The sequence below is a fragment of the Micromys minutus genome (assembly GCF_963924665.1).
Source record: "Micromys minutus genome assembly, chromosome: 2".
Taxonomy (NCBI): Eukaryota; Metazoa; Chordata; class Mammalia; order Rodentia; family Muridae; genus Micromys; species Micromys minutus.
This window is the reverse complement of record NC_137971.1, coordinates 34,413,305-34,431,105: the sequence shown is the minus strand read 5'-3', so window position 1 is coordinate 34,431,105 and position 17,801 is coordinate 34,413,305. Positions and strand designations below refer to the sequence as shown.

The 17,801-nt window shown below is 44.4% G+C and overlaps 1 protein-coding gene across 2 annotated transcripts in view; it reads left to right on the top strand.

The window, feature by feature from the left end:
- Positions 1-17,801, top strand: part of DOCK8 (dedicator of cytokinesis 8) — a gene marked incomplete at its 5' end in the record, with an annotated part of 175,940 nt that overhangs the window by 115,647 nt on the left and 42,492 nt on the right. For both annotated transcript variants that reach the window (XM_080911132.1, XM_080911133.1), the window contains 4 exons: positions 3,709-3,804; positions 6,650-6,745; positions 12,779-12,928; positions 14,673-14,786. In XM_080911132.1, coding sequence (XP_080767258.1) covers positions 3,709-3,804; positions 6,650-6,745; positions 12,779-12,928; positions 14,673-14,786 — 456 coding nt within the window. The remainder of the gene's footprint in view (positions 1-3,708; positions 3,805-6,649; positions 6,746-12,778; positions 12,929-14,672; positions 14,787-17,801) is intronic.

Sequence of the window (17,801 nt, the reverse complement as noted above, 5' to 3'; positions counted from 1 at the left end):
CTTGCATGTGACAGTTTCATGGACTTATTTTTCATTATCTTGACAGTTTCCATGAATAATAGATATTTTATTTGGGATTTTAAAAACATTCCGATCAGGCCAAGCAGTGATGGTACAAATCTTTAATCCCAGCACTTGGGAGGCAGAGGCAGGCAGAGGTGAGTTCAAGGCCAGCCTGGTCTACAGAGAAAGTTTTAGGAACTCTATCTGGAAACACCAAAGACAAACAAAGCAAAACGAACCAAGATAATCAGCTCCCGTTCAGTGTCCAACCCTTGAAGGTTCATAGTCCAGTGGGTGTTAATATTCAGAAAACTGCAGTAAAAGTGTTGCTGTTGCTATGGTTTGACACAGAGATGAGCAAATGCTCCAAGTGAGTGCTGTCACCTCACTGCCCAGAAAGCTGGTTTTAAACAGGGGGCAGCGCTGCTGTGTTTTTTATTTGCTAGGTAAGGCATGATTGTGGCTGTGGCTGACAGCCTTGCTTTTATAATTTTGTTAATAAAAATGAAAATGTTAAATTTATATATGTGTGTGTGTGTGTATGTGTGTGTGTGCGCTGAGGTTTTTCTGATTATTTTGTAGTAGGTATGAAATTTTAGTCCAGAGAAAAGAGCATACAAACTTTGAAAGGAGCTTTTGACCGTTGTCATTTACTGTAGTACCGCATTGCACCACTTTGGGGCACTGTTCTCATAGTTTTTCCTGCTCCCCTAGCACACTGAAGAAACTGTTGGTACCTGAATCTTTTTGTGTTGTTTTAAGTTGTGGGGGATTGGCTGGTCTGTCTGTCTGCCTGCCTGTCAGTCAGTCAGTCTGTCTGTCTGACTGTTTTTTAAGACAGGGTTTCTTTGTGTAGACCTATCTGTCCTGGAGGTTGCTCTGTAGACCAGGTTTAGCCTTCAACTCAGAGATCCACCAGCTTCTGCCTCCTGTGTGCTGGACTCAGAGTCATATGCCTCATATGTTTCCTGGGTTTGTTGGCCAATTATTCTTCCTCTTTTGAGAAGCATCTGTTCTGTAGCCCCTTTATTGACTGGGTTGTTCCATTATCTGGTATTTAGTGCCCTTAATATATTGTAGGCGTTAGTGCTCTGTCAAATGTGTGTATAGCAAAGGTTTCCCGTGGGCTGTTCTTGTTGCTTTCTTTGCTGTACAGAAGCTTTTTCATTCCAAGCAATCCGTTCGTCAGTTCTTGGGATTTTTTTGCAAAGAGCATTTGCTACCATCTGGAAGTATGTTTTCTGTGCCTCACACTGACCATCTTGGAGTTTCTTACATTCAATTCTTCCTTCCATTTTTAATTGATGTTCATACACCATAAGAAATGGGTGATGAGGATCTAGTTTCCTTGTTCTATATGTGATATTCAATTTTCCCAGCACCACTTACTGAAGAGGCTTTTTTATCCAATGCATGTTTTAGGCATCTTCGTCAAACCTCACATGGCTATAGCTTTGTGACTTTAATTCTGGGTCTTCTTATCTGTTCTGTTGGGAAGGCTTTCTACTGAGTCTCCTGTTGCTGTATGATTATTGAGATCTTCATTTCCAGATTTTAACTTATTATTTTTCACCATTTCTATATTGTTAGTGAGTTCTCTTTCCTATCCTGTATTGACTTGCTTTTATATCCAACTGTTTATCTGCTGTCTCCTTAAATCTATTCAGAAATGTGTTTGTGTTTTCATTAGTGTGGGTGATCAATCTTAAAATTGCCTTTTTAAGTTCTTCATCTGGGATCTCATCTTATTCACTTCCAGTGGAATCCATTGCTATAGAACTGGTCGTTTCTGGAGGAGTTGTACTGCTTTGATTTTTCAAGTCTTTTACATTTCTGCAGTGAGATTGTGTATTGATTGCATTTGCTGATTATCTATTTCATTCGAAATATTCTAATATTTATCCTTCCCACTGGGTTTGAGCTATACCTTAGTGGTTAAGTCAAATCCTCAGAACCTAAGTTTAGGACATTGAACATAATCTTCAACATGGGAAAAATGGTCTTTGTGTGACCCCTATGTACACAAGTGTAAATTGTCTCTATGTAGCTAGCTATGTATAGATGCACACCGGCTCTGTGGTCACATACCGGCAACTGGTGCACAGTACCTGGATGTAGTCACTTGTTTGACTGCAGGTGTTGACCCCATCCCTATGTAGCCCCTCACTGCTCCTTCTCTGGGTGTCTGGGTTTGGGCCTCAGCTGGGAGCAGAACCTTTGTGGTGCTGTGTGTTTCCTACATCTGTCTTTTCATTGTTTGTCACACAACCATTCTGGTTTATGGGCCACAGTGTGAGTATTTCAACTAGAGTAGTCTTTCAGTCTGTGGGAACTGGAAGGGACTGTCATCAAGCCTTCTCCTGACATTCATAGTACCTTAGAGCATTTGCTACTATGTTGGGAACAAAGAGCTGTACAGCCCAGTTTATTTTAGGCAGCATGGTATAGATAGCCACCATGGACCAAAACAGCTAATGCTGCTGTCTCGGTCAGGGTTCCTGTTCCTGCACAAACATCGTGACCAAGAAGCAAGTTGGGGAGGAAAGGGTTTATTCAGCTCACACTTCCACATTGCTGTTCATCACCAGAGGAAGTCAGGACTGGAACTCAAGCAGGTCAGGAAGCAGGAGCTGATGCAGAGGCCATGGAGGGATGTTACGTACTGGCTTGCTCCCTCTGGCTTGCTCAGCCTGCTTTCTTACAGAACCCAGTTCTACCAGCTCAAGGTGCTTGGAGAGTAGCCATCCAACAAGGATGTTGACAGAAACAGACAGACAAGCAAACAAACAACACACACTAGCTTCAGTGACAAGGAAAGACAAACCTCACATTGAGGGGAACAGGGGAGAGTTCAGAGGTCATTCTGGAAGTGTTTCTGACTGGAAAGTGCTATTTCCAGAGTAACCCAGAGAACAGGACCCCGAGGTTAGGATAAAGAGAGAGCCGGGAAAATTCTCTTACACTCTTAAGTACCAGGTAATGTATGGGGGGGGGGGGGGGGGAGACAAATGTGCACCTGCCGAGAGGAGAGATTGAGTTCAAAGGGGGGGGGTGCTGAGCTCCAAAGAGCAGAATCAGCATTGGCCATACCACCAAGAACATGCGCAGCCCAGACAGAAATCTTGTGGTCTGTGCAACAGACTGGTGCTAGGGAAATTCTCTTTTGTTGGGATCTGACATGCAGTGACAAGCCATTTTAAACAGACTCCTGTGAGTCTGGGGCAAGGGGTTCCCTGCATAGCTCACTCTGAAGACTCAGAACTGTGCAGAGTTCTACATGGAAGGAACTCCACAGACTGGAGTGAGACTCATCAGCTCCCCAGGAGTGGACAAGCAGCGTGTGAGGACCAAGATTTGATGCCAGGGAAGAGGGGAGAGTCCTAGGAGGCTAGAGGGCTGAAGAGACTGGCAGAGAAGATGCTTTGTCCCCTGAGAAAATCCACCAGTAGCCACTTGGGCTTTCCCATCCTCCCAAAGTTGGTTCCTGTGTCTTAACTATACTTTTACTCCGAGTCGCTGCACATCAGCCTATTACCAGTGACTATCTCCGGGACAAGTGTGACGGTTTACTTTCTTTGCTTTGTTTTATATTTATATGTGGCTATTGTTTTGGTTTTAGTACAGAAAGGGCATAGCATAGAATCAGAACAAATTCTGAGGCTGTGATTTCCAGGAAGCTGACTCATCGTGGTTTCTATGTTTCAGATTGCTGATCGCAACTGCAGCCGGATGTCATACTATTGCTCCGGCAATAGTGATGTCTCAGGTTCTACTGCAGCCCCAAGACCGGTCAGCAAAAAGGTACAGACCAGGGCCCGATGAGGAGAACCCCAGCAAAGAAAGGACTCTTTTGTGTCTTATGTTGTAATTAAAATAGACACTTTCTGTTTCCTGCCCAGATCTCACACACACACACACACACACACACACACACACACACACACGCGCGCGCGCGCGCAGGCACAGGGACAGAGGCATTGTCTCTTCTCCATTTTTGTTTTTGCCTATGCATCTGAATTGCCCAAAAGGTTTTGTAAACTGTCTTGTGGACCCTTTCTCCATTGTTTTTAATTCAGTACATCTGAGCTAGTTCCGAAGAACTTAGATTTTGAACATGTTACCAGCTGGTACTGATTTAGATATTCAACTTTGAAAACCCTCCTGTGCACCTCTTTTTTTAAGGAAAGGGAAGCTGGAGAAAGTCCATCCTAACAAAAGCAAGAGGCAAGAATTAGTGTTATTTCAATACTATGTAAGGAATATGCTTTCTTGACTGAGTGGTCTTGGCTGTGACCAAATGCATTCAGAAACAACCTGAGAGATTCCTATGATTGGCCTCATCTGAGTTCAGAAACCATGCTAAGTAAGGAATTCCTGAAATCAACAAAATTCCCTGGCCAGTGGGGTGGGTGTGGTAAAGAGAGACATCGGCTATCAAACCAGTTGACTGTCATGTGTCCTCTGCCAGGCACCCAAGAAGTTGAGATCTTGATTACTGTTCAGGATCCTTATTTACGTGTGGATATACTAACTGCAGCTACACGTGAAGCTGTTGGTAATCACTAACCGCTCAGAGAAGATTACCAACAAGGAGAGCATGGGCCTCCCAGTGGCTCACTTTGGCCTGGAGGAGTGAAGGATGGGTTCGGGAGGTAGCACTGAGCCTGACTCTGTAATCTGTGCAGCAGTCCAGGCACTGGATGTCCACAGACCTTCCAGAATGTAATTCTGAGAGGGAAAGTGACAGGAACATGTGATCAGGCCAAAGACTAACTTGTCACCTACCCTAACATTTAGCATTAAGTTGTCACAGCCACTGGTTCCAAGTTCTGCTTTTCTTTAAAACTGTATTATTAAAGGCTGAACATGGGCACAGTTCTTAACCCCCAGCACCCGGGAAGCAGAGGCAGAGCGATCTGAGTTCAAGCCTGCCCAATCTACATAGAGAGTTCAGAAAACAAAGAGCTACATAGTGAGTCCTATCTGCAAATAAAATAAAACACTGACACAATCAACGTATTTGCCAAAAGTCCGACTTCCTTAGTGCACATCCTGTTTGGTTTTGCAGCCGGCTTACTTTAACCCAGAACAAGCAGAAGGGGGCCGGTTTTATTTCAGAGGGAAGGTTAGCCCAGTTGTGTAGCTTAGCAAACAGTTTGGCTGCTTGGCCGTCTTCCCTAACCTCTGGAGCAAGGTGTTCTTGCAATAACACTGTCCAGTAAGCAACATAAATTACATTAAGAAGCAGCTTATCCTTAGCTAATCTCTTCCTGCCATAAGACTCCGGCAGACAGACTGACCTATTTCTAGTGGCTAACTGCAAGGCTGGTAGAGCAGGTCTTTCTTTCCATAGGAGGGTAGAAATGCAGCATACAGCCCTGTTGGCAACCAGCAGGGTTAACACTCAATTCCAGCCCTCCCCAATGGCACAGCCTCACTTAAGACTACACCAGCAGACAGATGCACTCCCATGCACTAAGATTACTAAGGTTTAAACCACCCCCACAGAATGAGTGAGACCAGTCAATGACCAGAACTTACTGCAGAAAGCAGTTGGAACATGACATCTGCTCAGAGGTTTCTCCATTTGTCTCCTTTCAGTTTAGATAAGTGGCCCTCATGAAATGTCTGTAAGAACTAGCAAGTGTCGTGTGGACCCGGCCCTGTGGATGATTTGAAAGTTTGTCCTGAGCCACCGCTGTTACTTAACTTCCACATAAAGATGTGATATTTGAGTGTTGAAATAGTTTCTGCCCTCCTGGCTGCTGAGAAGCACAGAAGGGTCTATCTGTGTTTATTCTAGGCTTTGCACACTTGTGTAAGATGTGTGGAAGCCAAAAAAACCCTGGCCATTGCTTTTGCCTTTAGTTCGTATGGCACTGTCCTGATTTGCCCACAGCTCCAAGCTGGTCCCCAAGTCAAAGGGCTTTCCATCTGGAGAGCAGAAAAGTCTCAAGCAAACCAAAATGAGTTCTCAGTTTTACTTTTGATTGTCAGCTTCTTCCCTTTTCCCCTTGAAATGTGTGTGTGTGTGTGTGTGTGTTTTAATACAGAGTTCCACTCATAAGCCCATCCATTACTTTTCCCACATGAAGCTATAGTGAGACATGCAAGAAATTGTCCAACCTTGAAGGCATTTGGATATCATCCAGGAAGTGGCTCTCAAAGTTTAACATCCCATTCCAAGCTTCAGCAGCCCCTGGGGAACTTGATCGAATACAAATTCTCAACCCCTGCTCTAGACCTTCTGACTGGGACCGGAGGATGGCACTAGCCTCCTGAATGTTACTGAGGATCATAGCTACCAACAACCCAGTTTTGTGGAAGAGCAAACAAACTAAGAACAGAGAGAGGAATGCATTGCGTGGTTGGCGGGTCTTTGAAAGTCATTTCTCCCTAACATACACCGCCAGTACCACTCAGGAGAGCTGCTCTATAGAATGCAACTGTTATTCTAAGGCTGGGGCTATGGCGCAGTGCCACCCACCGCCCTCCTGTGTGTTATTTCCGTACTGATTTTGTCACCTGTCATATGGCCTGGGGTACCTAGGACACATGCCTCTCAGCTATTGCATCAGAAGAGAAGGAATGAGGGCTTAGTGGGTATCAACCTGGCCATCACAGCCTGGCTTTGTTTGTTGTTTAGCATTTCCATGAGGAGCTCGCCCTGCAGATGGTGGTCAGCACTGGACTAGTGAGAGAGACGGTCTTCAAGTACGCCTGGTTCTTCTTTGAGCTTCTGGTGAGATTCTTGTGTGTATGTATGCTCGTCTGGGCAAGCAAAGCCCACATGGGGAAGGTAGTTTCCTGTGTCAGGACCTAAGTCTAGAATTGTTCCTGATACCAGGCCTGGCCTTTTTAACCTAAAGCTTTTTTTTTTAAGTTCCCTCTTACGAACTACCATCTACTACCCCGCCCCCCAAGGCACTTTCTGCTCTGTGTTCTGGCTCCACAGCCTGCAGAGCCCTTCTCTGGCCGCCTTCCTCTGTAATGGCATTTTCACTGTTCTCCATTGTAAACCTCCTCTCGGAGACCCCACTCACCCCTTACTAGCATTGTATGTTCGTGATTTGTTTTCTGTCTTACCTACTGGATTTCTAGGATGCGATCTGTCTTTATTACTCAATGCTCCCTATCGTGCAAGCAGTAACCAGCTACACTAATAGTAGTTGGGAGGAATATGAAGTCTGTAAATACATTCTCCTCCCTATGGTGTCAGTCTCCCAGCGAAAGGTACATTTATTATTCCCCGGAATTACAGTAAGAATAGTACTGAGACCTTCTATTTCACTGTTAATGGATTTGAAGATTTTGTCATGACGACCATTAAGAACAGAAGAGATGACTCAGTGAGTGGGAGCACACGCTCTGCAAGAAGAGAACCTGAGTTCGAATCCCCAGAGCTCACATACAAAACTAGGTGTGGCTGCACTGGAGGACGGAGCTAGGTAGATGCCAGGAGCTCAGTGCCACCCTGCCTAGCCAAATCTGCAACCTTCTAGTTCATTAAGAGTCCCTAGGTGGGGCCAGGAATGGTGGTGTGCACCTTTAATCACAGCACTCCAGGAGGCAGAGGCAGAAGAATCTCTGTGAATTCAAGGCCAGCATAGTCTAAAAACTCAGGTTCTAGGACAGGCAACAGAAAAGCCCTATCTCAAAAAAAAAAAAAAAAAAAAAAAAAAAAAAATCAAGACCAACCAAACAAAAACAGAGTCCCTAGGTAATAAGGCAGGAAACAACAGAGGAATGACATCCAAAACCTGCTTTAGTCTCCACATATGTGGGCCGTGTGCACATGCCCCCACCTCTCTACTGTAGTACGGGAGATTAATCTCTGGCGCATGCTAGGCAAGCATTCCCCTCCCACCCCTGTCCCCAGCAGAGCATCTCTCTGTTGCAGACTGGAGACACAGAGAGGAATGCTGTTAAATGGGAAAGGTGTGAAACCACAGAGGAAGAAGACTGAGAGGGGGCGGGGCTTCGTGCTTACTGGGTTCCTTCCTCTGACACTAACTGAACAGTATTTTTAAGAAAAAGGAGTAGAATTTCTGCCTGAGCTCTGCTTTTTCCACCATTGAAATCCAAGGCAGAGAAAACAGCAATACTAAACAATCAGGCAGAGAGAAGGGGGTCAAAGGAAGAGAATATGAAAATGCCACACATCTGGAGGAAGCGGGCATGGTGTGCAGCAAAAACAGTCTGCATCCCTGGGAGTGTCACCATCCCAAGACCTAGTCTGAGATTGACCCCAGTGCACCAACTCAGACCCAGAATCACGTGGGAATGTTTGATAGAATGAATGAGATTCTTCACCATCCTCTGCCTGTTGGAGTGGAGGGGACACCTGTCTTCCCAGGTGACTTCAAGGCACACCTACAGTGTACTACTCCCCATCACCCCTTCTTTGTGAGTCCTAACCATAGCGAATAGGCTCTGAAATTTTGACAAATTCAGCACCAGATCTTAAGTCTTCAAGCCAAGCTGGTTAAGGCCTGTGGCTACAGCTTGTCAGCCTTTGGTTAATAGCATCATCAGGGTATACACGAGTTCTGAGCATCATCAGGGCATGCATGAGCTCTGTGGTCTGGTAACAAAACTCATTCCCCTCTTTTTCATGAGGCACAGAAAGTATTTAAAAAAAAAAACTGTCTCAAAAAACACAACAAACGCAAACCGTGTTCTGTATGTCCTGCTTCCGTCTACCGCCTCACCCACCATCACGGTTCCCCTTAGAGAAAATCTACTTGGGTCGTGGTCCATCCATAAATATTCATAAAATAAAATAATCCCAAATTCTAAGTCAAAACTGCAGACAAAACAAAACAAAACAACAACAAAAAAGAACTAAATTTGCCTTAATAAAAGGTGTCTTCATTATTAGCTCACACATTTGCACTCACGTGCACACACTTTCTCTAACCATTCTTAGATCTTAGGCAGCACCGTGCTTGTGTGAAAAACACCAAAATCCCTGGGGCAAGGACTGGAGCCCAACTGTGTGAGGGTTCCAGCAGCAACCTCTGCAGGCGCTCGAACCCATCCTTGAAATCCTTCGAGAGCCCTGCTTCTCCCTGTAGTACACACCAGGGCTAGAGAGGCTCAACCAGGGATGGGTGGAGCCTCCTCTAACTCTCAAGTCTGTGTTCCTTTGCCTCTTGGAGAAGCTCGGAGTTTCAGAACATCTCAGTCCACCATACAGCAGGCTAACCCATCCCATCCAGTTAGAGTACTGTAGGACTTACTTGGTTCCCTGTTATCATGAGCTCAGCTCCAGTAGTTCCCACAGGGCATCCTGCAGCTTCATTCTAAAGGCAAGTTTGTATTCTATGAAGAAATAACAATGACTCGGTCTAGTAAGTAACTCCAGCGGTAGCTGGCACCTCTGACAAAAGGAAAATAATATCCTAAGTGAATTGAGCATCTTATGTGCGCCAGCTACTAAGAATCACTGAAAGGATGAAAAATGTTTCTAACTGGCTCTACAGCCTGGAGCCCTTCACCAGGCTTCTCCCCAGGGTGTCTGTGGTGTTACAGGAACCAGTAGAGACTAGAGAGACACCCAGGGCACAGCAGCTACCTGGATCCTATAGTTAGCCTCATTCTGAAGAATCACAGAGAAGGGGCAGAGCAGTTGGGGCATAGAAAAATCTAGATCCACACAGCAGGGGCTGGAGCCTCAGAAAAACATTAACACTTCCAGGACCACTCTGTGACAATAGGAGTGACAAATGGCTAAACCTTTCACCAGTGACCCCCCCCCCCCAATTCAGCCTCCTGGTCACCAGTACAGCCAGAAGCCAAAAAGAAAATGGAGAAGGGGCCATTTCTACTGTGTATAGACACGTGAACATTCACACATGGAGAAGGGTGGTGGGAGTTGTGGTGGACATAGAGTGACCATTGATCCCAGACCCAGGCCACACCACAGTCCTGCATTGTTGCAGACTTACCTGACTGGTTCTCAGAAAGCCTGAGGAGGAGAACAACTTCCCCTTGGCTCAGGCAGCAGAGGGCAGTTTGACACCTCCAGCGGTGCTGGCCACCGGGTGCTAATGAACAATAACTTTGTCACAGGAGCCAGTACACTTAGTCCTTGGGTGCTGCATTTCACACATCTTAATGAATGAGCCCTGTGCAGTTAGAAACCACTGATTCAGGCCTTGGAGGCTGGGCGGTAAATAGGTGACCCAGTTCACTTCCTCTGGACATGTCACCCTGCACGCGGCAGTTCTGAAAGGTGTCCATTCTCAGAATAGACCACAGAGGCAAATGTGGGAGAAATTTTTTCTACCTCACCAAACCCTACAAATGGGTTAAGCCCCACTTATATTTTTGCCGGGTTCTTCTGTGAAGAGCCAGGGATACAAGAGCTGGCAGGTTGCTGACAGTCTGGACGTAGGCCATCAGTGGGAAGAACTGTTGTGAGAATTATTTATTTGGTTGTGGGATGGCCGAACTCAGCAGGCAGGAGCCGAATGCAACAATCAGTTCTACAGACTGGTGCTAGGGTTGGGTTAGCCAGCAGAGGATCAGGATTGGGGTCACCTGAACAAAGAAGCCTTGTCTTCCCTGGCCCTTGGCTGGAAGTACAGTGAGAGAGATACTTTTGTCTAACGAAAAATTGCACCCTGTTCCCACCCCTCAGGTCATCTAGGTCATCTCCCTGTGTGGGTGTGCATCTCTGGGACCATGGGTATGTCTGTGGACCTGGGCTAGAAAGGACCTTTAGGTTAGGAGAAACCATGGTTCCTACATTGGATTTTCAGTGGTTGGGTCTGCCCTGAGTTAGTCAGCGCATTATCTGAAACACAGATCAGAAATCCGCCTCTGTCCTTCCTTCTTGCATTGCCTCCTCTGTGTTTGTACCTTGTTTGTCTCTGTCTTGACAGGCTTATGTTTCGAGAAACAGCACTCTGCTGTTAGTGTACAAAGGGCTTCATGTTGTTCAGAGTGGATGCCAGTTTCCAAGATACCAAATGGGGCAGATTGGGTGGGTCAGCTTCAAACAAAATTGCTTTTCTGTTGTTGGATTATTTACTTGCTCGCTTGTTTGTTTGTTTGTTTGTTTTTGTTAATGTGTGTGTGTGTGTGTGTGTGTGTGTGTGTGTGTGTGTGTGTGCTACTTGCTTGTATTGGCTGATGTTTTTGCTTGATTGCTTTGAGGCAGGGTCTCACTTTGTAGCCCTGGCTGACCTGGAACTTACTATGGAGACCAGTCAGACTTTGAACTGGCAGTAATTCCCCTGCAGCCAGCCATCTCTTGGGTGCTAGGATTACAGGCAGGTGCCACCAGATGCAGCTGACAGTTGCTTTTTGCTGCCATGCTCTGACTAACCTGTACAAATTTCATGAACTTGATTTTAGGATGTCAGTACACAACCATGAGATAATCCCGGTGTAGTGGATACTTAGCCTATTTCCATGACAATATTCTGAGAAAAGAAGGAAGAAAGGAAGGAAAGGAGGGAGGGAGAATCGAAGGAAGGAAGGACAGACAGTCGGGTTTATATTGGCTCGCAGCTCAGTGATAGCAGGGGTAGGGGCATTGGCTCGCAGCTCAGTGATAGCAGGGGTGGGGACATTGTGTGGCAGGAGCATGAAGCAGCTGGATACATGGCACCCACCACAGTCAGGAAACAGAGAGGTAAGGATACTGTGCTCAGCTGCCATTTCGTTTGGTTCAGCCTGGAAACCAGCCATGGAATAGTGCTACTCACAGCAGGCAGGACCTCCTGACTCCAGGTAACCTCATCATGTCCAGAGGGTTATCTCCTAGGTGATTTCCAACCCAGTCAAGTTGACAGCTGGCAGAAAACACCACCCCAATCTTCCCAGTCAGACTGTTCCAAACAGCCCTCAGCAAACTCGCCCAACTGTGAGATTCCACCTCTGATGATGTCAAAAGATGACCCCAGGAATCTCCTGGCCCAGGAGGAACCTAAAAGTTATACCTGATCTAGATTTTAAAATGTAGGCCAAATATTATACACGATATAGATTTTTAAATGTGGGCATAAACCAGTATTATACTAGTTACCAATTGATTAATAAGTTGGTTAACTATAAGTTGGGCTTAAGAAACTCAAAACATAATTTTCCCTAGAAGCTGAGCGGACATGGACTTCACAGAGACCCATCACATCTCAAAAACACATACTTATAGTCTTCAAAGGCAGCATTCTACATAACGGTTAAGTTCCTAGACAACCAACAAAATCCTGATCATTCCATATTATAGTTTACATTTTAACTTCTATTAAATGAGAAAGGAACTCAATTGGAACTATAGAATTGCTTTAGGGGGGAAAATGTTTGATTTTTAAACCCAATATAGGAGGGGCCTTATCCCCTATTTTCCTTACTGTAGTTTCAGGAAAAGGAGACTTTATGCCCAGACAGCATTATAAAGTTCGTCCTGCGTGTCTTGTGTCATGTACTGTAACAACCTGTGTGCTTCTGAGGACACAGCCTCTCTGTCTCCAGGACAGAGGCTGTTGAGGTGCAGGTGTCTTCTGACAGGGCTAATCAGTTAAGCTCCAGGTTTTGCCAGCAGCATGGAAGGCGCCCCCTGACTTGGGGTCAACAAGAGGACACAGTGCCCACCTCCAGCCACCATGGCAACCATTCTGTGTGTCAGAAGCATTTGGTACTTCAGGGCCATCTCGGACACCACCAGCACCAATAAAGCATCGGAAAGTCCACCGTGGAAGATCTCGTTGTACAAGCCCTTGCCCATCACCAATCTTTGTGTTGACATTGTCCCATCCCTCTGTAGGTGAAAAGCATGGCGCAGTATGTCCATAACCTGGATAAACGGGACAGTTTTCGGAGGACTCGTTTTTCTGACCGCTTCAAAGATGACATAACGACCATTGTCAATGTGGTCACCTCGGAGATAGCGGCCCTTTTAGTGAAACCTCAGAAGGTAACCGTGCGTTTCCTCCTTATTAATCCTTTGCCTTGACCATGTTACTTTAATAAGCAGAAAAATAAAATAAAATAAAATAAAATAAAATAAAATAAAATAAAATAAACCTCCTTGGAAAACTAGTTAAGATCTAGCAACAGTTAAAAATGTGCTGGGCTATCCTTTGGGGTGTGGCTGGAGATTGCTGCAAAGGCATTGCTGTGCCATTTATCATTTAAATGATTTTGTCAGAGAAAACACTCCTTCCCTCAGGAGCAAATGGTGCCCATTTGCCACCTAGCTGAAAATGATTTCAAAAGTATACCTACGTACAGGAAGAATGAGGACAGTGGTTTGCAAAATGTAAAGTATTGGGGACTTATGGGTATGATTTTTGTACCAGTCTATAACTGGAAATCATTTCACAAATACAGTTTAAAATTAAACATAACCAAGAATGTAACGGGCCAGCAGGGTGGCTCTGAGAGTAAGGGTACTTGCTGCCAAGCCTGGGGGCCTAAGTTCAGTCCAAAGCCGTGCCATGAAAGTGGAGAACAGCTCTTTCGGTTGTCTCCTGACCGCCACACATGCACCATAACTCAGATTTATCACCGCCACACAAATAGATGTAATTTAAACTGCTTTGTTCACTTATGTTTATTCTATCTATTTATTTTGAGGCAGGGTCTTACAGTGTAGCTCTGACTGTCCTGAAACTCACTATGTAAAAATCTCATAAATAAGAGCACTGTGAAGCAATAAGAAAAATAAAACAGAAAAACCATACAAAAAAAACCCAAAATTAGCCTGGCTCCAATTTCTGAAAAAAATTCACCCTCCCAAGTGTAACTGATGTCTTTCAGACCCAGAACCCTGCCTAATTGGAAAAGAAAAAGATTCCTAAGCCTTTTTTATCCTGACTAGATTTCTTTTTTTAAGTAATCCTTGCAAATTAAGAAGCTGTCTCCTGGGGACTAGAGGAATGGCTCAGCAATTATAGGCACTTGCTGCTCTTACAGAAAAGAACAGTTTTGGTTCCCCCCACCCCCTCCGGAAAAATCATGTGATAGCTTACAGATAAATACACATAAAATAAATCTAGATTATGTTTCAAATCTTTTTGAAGACAGTGAATGCATTTCAGGTTAGTTTACACACTCCACCCCAACCAAAAAATATTTAGCCAGAAACCAGGTGTTGGTGTAACACACCTTTAATCAGAAGGCAGATCTCTGAGTTCAAGGCCAGCCTGGTCTACACAGTGAGTTTCAGGGTAGTTGGGAGTTCACAGGGAAATCCTGTCTCATAAATAAATAAATAAATAAATAAATAGAATTGAAATTTTTAAAAATTAGCCAGGTATGGTAGCATGTGTTTATCTTCTCAGAATTCAGGAGGCTGAGGCTGAGGATCAGAAATTCAGAGCCAGCCTGGGCTAGATAGTAAGACTTCGTGTGAATAAACCAAAACAAGTAAACAATATTTTAAGTTAAGGATATTTTAAATTATTTTTTTATCAAGTAAATAAAATTTTAAAATGTAAAGGTTTGCAGCCCCAAATCTTATATACGGAATGGTGTTGACTATATACCTGTTATTTTGCATGTGCAAAACAAGACAGATGGAAAAAAACACATCTAGCATTAAACTTCACCAAGAGGCTGATACAATAGTCTCTTCCTCTCCCAGTGTCCACACCAGGGACCAGGTATTGCCGGTCCAGGGTTAGACGGTGTGACGTGTGCTTCTGCTGGTTTCACAGGAAAGTGAGCAGGCAGAGAAGACCAACATCAGCCTGGCCTTCTTCCTGTACGACCTCCTCTCAGTCATGGACAGAGGCTTCGTGTTCAACCTCATCAAGCACTACTGCAGCCAGGTGAGCGCCCTGGAGCTGCGGCTTCAGCCCCCTCCCCCACCCGCTGCTTTGTGACAGTGTTGCCTTCTTCAGTGTGACCCCCACACATCTTGACAGAGTGTTGCTGTCTTCAGTGTGACCCCCACACATCTTGACAGAGTGTTGCCTTCTTCAGTGTGACCCACACACATCTTGACAGAATGTTGCCTTCTTCAGTGTGACCCACACACATCTTGACAGAGTGTTGCTGTCTTCAGTGTGACCCACACACATCTTGACAGAGTGTTGCCTTCTTCAGTGTGACCCACACACATCTTGACAGAATGTTGCCTTCTTCAGTGTGACCCACACACATCTTGACAGAGTGTTGCTGTCTTCAGTGTGACCCACACACATTTTGTCAGAGTGTTTCCTTCTTTGCTGTGACCCCCACATATTTTGTCAGAGTGTTGCCTTCTTTGGTGTGACCCACACACATCTTGACAGAGTGTTGCCTTCTTTGGTGTGACCCTCACACATCTTGTCAGAGTGTTGCTATCTTCAGTATGACCCCCACACATCTTGTCAGAGTGTTGCCTTCTTCAGTGTGACCCCCACATATCTTGACAGAGTGTTGCTGTCTTCAGTGTGACCCACACACATCTTGTCAGAGTATTGCTGTCTTCGGTGTGACTCACACACCTTGGACCTTCACCATCTGTACAGTGTGTGGGTTCTTCAGCCACATTGGAGCGTATCAAAGCAGTCAGCCAGTCAGTCTGAGGAAACTGAATTTTCTCAGCGGCGGGATTCCCTCCAGTTCACATTTAAGAGAAATCACAAGACCATGCATCTACTGTTTGATCAGGGCGTTCAGAGTTTGAGACTTGGACAATGGCTTCATGTGCAAGCGTGAGGTCCTGAGTTCAGAGCCACAGCTCTGATGGAACAGCTGGTGACGTGAGCCTCTCACCCCAGTGTTCCTGGAGACAGACATTGGCAGTGGAGCTAAGGCTTGATGGAACATCATAGAAGAGAGCACTTGACACTCTTCTGAACTGCAGGCACCACACACACTCACACACACACACACACACACACACACACACACACAGAGGGAGAAACCAAAATATGAGGTTTCTTTTCAGTCATTAGAATTATTAATTAAATTGTGATTTGAGATTCTAATCTAAAAAAACAAAAACAAACAAACAAACAAAAAAAAAAAAAAAAAAAAAAAAAACTGACAAACTCAGATTGAATTTCCAGGAGCTTGAAGCACATATTTTTTTTAATGCAGCACAAGTGATAACTCTTCCCCAGAGGTTTGCTGTTGTTGTCGTTTTGAGACAAAGTTTCACTATGTAACTGTACCTATCCTAGAACTATGTAAACCAGGCATACAGAGATCAGCCTACCCCCATGTCCCAAGTGATGGAATTAAAGGCATGGACCACCTGCCCAGCTTTCTCCCCCAAAGGTTTGAACATAATTCTTTCTTGATTGTCCCCTACTAGAATGTCCTGGCAATAAGAATATAAACATTGGTTATTGTTGCTACACCTCTTCTTCCATATTTCTTCTCTTTACCACAACCACCATGTCTGCTGCTATTACCACAATAATAACAACCACCCCCCAGCCCCCACACAGGCTGTCATCACCACCATCATCACTGGACTCAGAATAGTTAGTAATGTAATGGCTAAAATGCTTCTATTTCTGTGCCCCTTGCTTTCCTTGTTTGAAACTGCAAGTACTCTCTCTGAGGGGCTTTGAGGGATATGGTATTTTATCAAGGAGAAAGATGTGACCAGAAGAGACACAAGAGAAAAAAGGCCTTCCCAGTGCGACCATCCAGAGGCTTCCAGCAAGGAGCCCCCATCCAGGGAAACCAGGAGTGGCCAAAGCTCAAGCTTTGTGTGTGACCTGTGAGATTGCTCCGCAGCACAGTGGGAATCTGGGTCAGAGAGCTGGAGGGGCTGTAGGCTCTCCCTTCTCAGTAGGAAACAGCTGTGCCTCAAGGACTCATGAGATCTGCAAAGCAGGACTAAATCTGTTTGGGTTTGAGCTGCTCTTGACATTTTGGTTGTAAGCCTAGCCTTTAACAGCCAAGTCATCTTCACAACCGGTTTAGCTGCTCTTTAAAAAGAAATACAGGAAGCCCCTTGACTTTGGAAACCCATTGCTGTTGCTCAGTGTCACATAGGAAACGTGAGATGCAGCTGCACAGAGGTCTGTCAGGTTGGGACGATGACTGCACAGAACTGCTCAGTGAGCACTCAGCAGATTCTGTTGGTGCTTATATAGTTTAAAACACTTAGCAGTTTGTTAATTAGTTAACCATAAATTCTGATTAAAACTATGAAGTGGCTAACTTCAATCCCAGCATTCACGGAGACAGAAGTATGCTGATCTCTGTGAGTTCAAGGCCAGCCTGGTCTATTCAGAGTTTCCACTTAGCCAAGGCTACATAGTGAAACCTGTCTAAAAAAAGGCTGAAGATCCCTCTCAAGTGATTTCTTCGTGACTAAGAATTGTAGAGTGTATTATATGAAACTAGAGAGAGCATTCTAGCAATATTATTAAATAATTTAGCTACAATGCTTTTAAGTATTAAATTATATATCAAACAGCTAGTGTGCATTTGAGGTTATAAGTAAGGCATATTTTAGAGGTACATAATAATTTAATTTGCAGATTTCTTATTTATGGAGTTAAAATAGTTTGAATTTTTGTACATTTTCTTGTGTCTTCTTCCACTACACACATGCATTATTTTATAATTATAAAATAAAAATAGACTCTCCCAAGAAAGTTTCTAAACATAATTTTTGTTAAATTAGAACAGAAATGTTAACTTCAGATATTTGAAAAAATATCCTAAGTGAATGTAGATAAAGTATTGTGGGTCAAATATATAAATATTAATAACCAATCCATCCATTTTAAAACTAATTTTGAAAGCAATAAAAACTATTTATATACTTCCATGCCCTAAAAATCTAAAGATTAATCTAAACTGACAAGTTTTGTAATAGTCAAGAAAAGACAACT